This window comes from Aristolochia californica, unplaced genomic scaffold (genome assembly GCF_029961685.1).
Source record: "Aristolochia californica isolate CCGP_79_NKW_82.1479 unplaced genomic scaffold, dmAriCali1.0.hap1 SCAF_10, whole genome shotgun sequence".
NCBI classification, from domain to species: domain Eukaryota; kingdom Viridiplantae; phylum Streptophyta; class Magnoliopsida; order Piperales; family Aristolochiaceae; genus Aristolochia; species Aristolochia californica.
Window position 1 is genome coordinate 6,014,144 of NW_027181771.1, and position 4,724 is coordinate 6,018,867.

General features: G+C 41.6%; 1 protein-coding gene across 1 annotated transcript; it reads left to right on the forward strand.

The window, feature by feature from the left end:
* The first annotated feature begins 1,287 nt into the window (after positions 1-1,287).
* LOC137940953 (putative E3 ubiquitin-protein ligase XBAT31) lies at positions 1,288-4,323 on the forward strand. Its single transcript, XM_068786078.1, has 8 exons — positions 1,288-1,588; positions 1,687-1,746; positions 1,891-1,962; positions 2,063-2,184; positions 2,279-2,419; positions 2,508-2,615; positions 3,254-3,518; positions 3,696-4,323. The coding sequence occupies exons 1-8, from the start codon at positions 1,409-1,411 to the stop codon at positions 4,074-4,076; spliced, it is 1,329 nt and encodes a 442-aa protein (XP_068642179.1). The 5' UTR covers positions 1,288-1,408; the 3' UTR covers positions 4,077-4,323.
* The last annotated feature ends 401 nt before the right edge of the window (positions 4,324-4,724 follow it).

Here is a 4,724-nt window from a genome sequence, read left to right on the forward strand (position 1 = left end):
GAGCACACACACGAAAAAGTGATTCACTTTCCACTTCACTTCTACTAGGTAATTTATTTTCACTTTCACTTTTCCTTTGCCCCTTTAAAGTGTTCTAAACCCCCTCTTTTTACACGGGAGCGGGTGAAAGTGAAAAAACTAGTTCATTCACTTTCAATTTCTTCCAGGTGCGCACACCAATGTTTTTGGGTAAGTGAGAGTATAATCAATTTCACTTACCCACAAGGTACACCCATAGGGCCTAGAATGTAATTCATCGTATGTAAATCGAAATGTAGAAGCCAACTGACATGCATTTTCTGACATATCCTGCTTACTAATTTTTTGTATGAATTTTCATGTTCCGTCAATTTATAAAATAAATCCCATCATGATATTCAATGTATACGAGTTAGAGGTTTGTAGAGAGTCCTCAAGTCTCTCTACCAACTTGAGTGTAAGCAATTGAAGTATAAAATTAAGAAAAATGGTGCATGTGGTAACGCTAAGTGGAGAGTGGAGAGGACAAAAGGAAGAAACTAAAGGGGAAGCTTTTAGAACAAGTGGTATGGATTGATTCAATGGATGCAATTAGTAACTCCCACTTTTGCACCTTCTATTTCTCTCTCTCTCTCTCTCTCTCTTCTATTTAAAAAATACAGACCCACTGTTTCATCCTATACCTTTATATTTATTTATTCAATGTGTCTGTTTACATGTCCCAAAGTCTAAAAAGATATAGAAGCTGTTTATTTTATATTTGCTTGGCAATGCTTGTGGTGTTGTGTAAGGAAGCTTGAATTAAGAGTCCGATCGATCTCCTCCGTTATCTTATTCAAGAAGCCTCTCATATTCATGTGCGGAATAAGGTATTTACAGAGGTAAGGTATCTTTACAACAGAGAGTGCCGATTACAAAGATTATAACTCTTCGAGTACGTTGCCCGCTGGATACAAAGATTTACAGTTTGGAGTACGTCGAGAACTCGATCAATTCCATCATCTCCCTTTCCCAAGTCTTATTTCTTTCCAATTTAAATATTATTCCTTGGAACCTGACCAGCTGACGCTTCCGATTATTAAACCGCCTCCACTTTCGTCTACCAATTCTTAATTTGCTGCCCTCGTGATTAATCACATTCGACCCAGAAATGCTGCTTTGAACAACCCCAGTACGAATGGGAACTCAGATTTCAGGCAAGACCAATTTTTTCGCTTACTCTCTCTGTAGCAGGTTTAGAATCAAATTGCCTGCAAATATCTGACTGCAGCTGTGGCCCACTCCGGGTCAGAGACAGATACAAAAAGGCGGGACGCTCCTCAGTCCTCACTCCCAACCAAAAACACCCTCTCTCTTTCTTTTCCACCTCCCTCCGGAGAAGGTGGCGCACGCTAATTCGGTGCGCCTCCTCGGTGTGTAGCGAGCGGCCATGGGGCAGGGGCCGAGTTGCAGGCTCACCCAAGAGAATGGCTTCTTCGAATCTGTTCGGATGGGTGATTTGGATACTTTTGAGGCCGTTGTAGAGAGAGAACCCGAGATCATACACCGTACCACCGTGTATGATCGTCTCTCTCCTTTGCATATCGCCGCTGCTAATGGTAGACTCGAGGTGGGGTTTAATTTCTGTAGATTAATCCTTGGAGTAGTTTTGGGAATTGGGCTTTTCCGTCTGTTTCTTTTGGTTGACTCGTTTTAGATGTGCTGCAGGTGCTCTCTAGGATTTTGGACAAGTCTGTGAATCCAGACGTTTTGAATCGTCACAGACAGGTGAGATAACTGGAACACTTTGTTGATGTTTCGCTTCCTTGGTGGGAGTGTTTGTGAGGGGATAGTTGATTCTCTTTTTTTGTTTGCTGACCGCTCTGTGTTTTATTAATCTTCTTTATGCATCTGTTTTTGTGTTTGCTGCAGACTCCGCTGATGTTGGCTGCAATGCGCGGAAAAATTTCTTGTGTGCAGAAGCTCCTCCAGTCAGGTTCCAAGGTGACTGAAATTGTCGTTTTTGCAGTTTTTGTATTGGTTGTTAATTGCTTCGGGATGAAATGACTAATCCCAGATCTTCTTCCTTTTCTTGTTCCGATAGGTTTTGACTTTTGATTCATTACACGGAAGAACTTGTTTACACTACGCGGCGTATTACGGCCACTCGGATTGCCTGCAAGCAATTCTTTCCGCTGCCCATTCGACTCCTGTGGCTGATTCCTGGTGGGTTCAAGTTTCAACTCGAGCTGCTCTTAGTCTCTTCAATGTCGAAAGTCTGAATAAATTTTGTCTTTTTTTCTTTTCTTACCAACGACAGGGGCTTTGCCCGATTTGTGAATATTAGAGATGGTAATGGAGCTACTCCGTTACACTTAGCGGCTAGGCAAAGACGGCCTGATTGTGTTCATATTCTCCTAGACAGTGGAGCTCTTGTGTGTGCTTCAACAGGCGGATACGGGTAAAACTCTGATCTGCTTGGAAGGATTTGCCTGATGGATTTTATTTTTATTTCAAATGAAGTTGGGCTTACAGATACCTGATGACAGATCCCCGGGCAGCACACCGCTTCATTTGGCAGCTCGTGGTGGTTCATTAGACTCTGTTAGAAAATTGCTTGCGTGGGGTGCAGATCGTCTTCAAAGAGACTCTGCTGGGTAAAGCTTTAACACTTATTCATTCCTACAGAAAAGTATAGCTCCATTTTTTTCATCTCAATCAGTTTTTAATGGTCCTGAGCATCGTTTTTCATACGTTGCTCTCACGTAAGAAACCTTTAAGCTTCCTGGATCAAGGGCTTTGCTGTTCTGTGAATTCCTACTTATGAAAAAGGTCTGCTACAGTTTTTTTTCACCACTGAAACCAGAAACTGTCTGCATTCGGTTTCTATTTTTTTAACTTTCCATCTTTGAACTGGTCTATATGAACGCCTAAGTCCAGATTTGCGTAACTCCTAGTTGCACTACATAAAAGTAATGCAGGAAAATGCTTATCAGATTCATACTTGTTACTGGTTCTCTGGGTTGACACTACTATTTATTTGCAATGGGGTAGAACTATGGGCAGTAGAATGGCATTCTTAATGATGAAGATTGCTGTACAGCTTTTCAAAGTATATCTTAACCAGGAAGTCACAATGATTCAACCCTGTTTGTGCTTAATGAAATACATTGTGGCTTAATCTTCAAACCAGAAAAAAGAAGAAGAGAAAATGGAGCTTTAAAGCAATATTATCTATATGTGATATTCTGAAGAATTGTGTTTGCTGAAGATGAATATTGGTTGCTGGCCACAGGCGGATGCCGTATGTTGTTGCTTTAAAACACAAGCATGGGGCGTGTGCAGCGTTGTTGAATCCTGCCTCAGCTGAGCCTCTGGTCTGGCCATCGCCTCTGAAGTTCATAACTGAACTTGATCCAGAGGCCAAAGTTTTACTAGAGAGGGCGCTGATGGATGCTAACAAGGCAAGGGAGAAAGACATCTTGAAGGGGGCCAATTATTCACTGCCATCTCTGTCCCCATCTCAGTCTGATGCTGATGTGGATGATAATTCTGATGAGGTACTTCCATCGTTTTCCTTTATCTATATTAGCAATTTTTCTCAATCTGTTTTGGGTATTTCAGCAACGTACTTCAGGTAACTTGACACTGTAGTGTTTGTTCTGGGAGAAGAATTTCTTCATTGTAAGATTGTTAAAAACTTTTAACTGATCAGTTGGGAACCTAACCTTGTGCAGATCAATGATTCAGAACTCTGTTGTATATGTTTTGACCAAGTTTGCACCATCCAAGTTCAAGATTGTGGTCATCAAATGTGTGCTCACTGCACATTAGCTCTGTGTTGCCACAACAAACCCAACCCGACCACTGCATGCTTAACTGCTCCTCTATGCCCTTTCTGCCGAAGCAACATAGCCCAGTTGGTGGTTGCTAAGATTAAGACTGATGATGGAGAAAAAGACAACCCATCGAAGCTAAGGAAAGCAAGACGGTCGAGAAATTTCAGTGAGGGAAGCAGCAGCTTCAAAGGCTTATCAGCTATGGGTTCATTTGGAAAGATGGGTGGTCGTGGTTCAGGAAGAATTGCAGACAGTGGCGATTGTGTGGACAAGTCTTGACAAAGCTTGGGGAAGCAGGGCTGGCACTGTTGGGTATATACAAAATTTCATTGCTTGTAGATTTTGCATCTTGTTAGTGAAAGAAGAGAGATGGAATAAGGGAGAGTTTTTTGTTTTTCTTGTTAAGGGTCGATGAGGCTTTGAGCCATATAAGACGGAAAATTGAAAACAAATATAATGTATGTTTCCTTGGAATTTCTCCTGTATTGGTTTATTGTTTTAAAATATGAAATTTACCATTGTATGCCTCTCTCTCAAGCAGAACCCCACAGTGGCTATGGCTGATCCCAAGGCTCTGTAACAGACCCTGGTCTGGAGAACTTCGATTTTTTTTTAAAAATCTCTTTCCACTTTTTTCACAAGATAAAAGAGTGTATAAAAAGCTGTTGGGTTTCTGGTAGATCATGTGACCTTGTCTATTGATTATTGAGCACTGTTGAGACCTCCATTATTTCGTTCTGATAACTGGCCAGTGAAGCCGAAGATCTTTTATTGCCTTTGCATATCTATTTCAACACTTGGAGGGTAAAGATATTGCCACCATGCAGACTTTAGATACTGTGGCCACCTTGCAGTGGGTGACAAGGAGAGAACAAGTCGAGTCTCATAATTCAGAATTCAGACGAGCAGTTGGGCCTTTTGCTTGGG

Coding starts and splice junctions, on each gene's coding strand:
- LOC137940953 (XM_068786078.1), top strand. CDS start 1,409: ATGGGGCAGGGGCCGAGTTGCAGGCTCACCCAAGAGAATGGCTTCTTC. Junction 1,963..2,062: donor TCCTCCAGTCAGGTTCCAAG/GTGACTGAAATT, acceptor TTGTTCCGATAG/GTTTTGACTTTTGATTCATT. Junction 2,185..2,278: donor ACTCCTGTGGCTGATTCCTG/GTGGGTTCAAGT, acceptor TACCAACGACAG/GGGCTTTGCCCGATTTGTGA.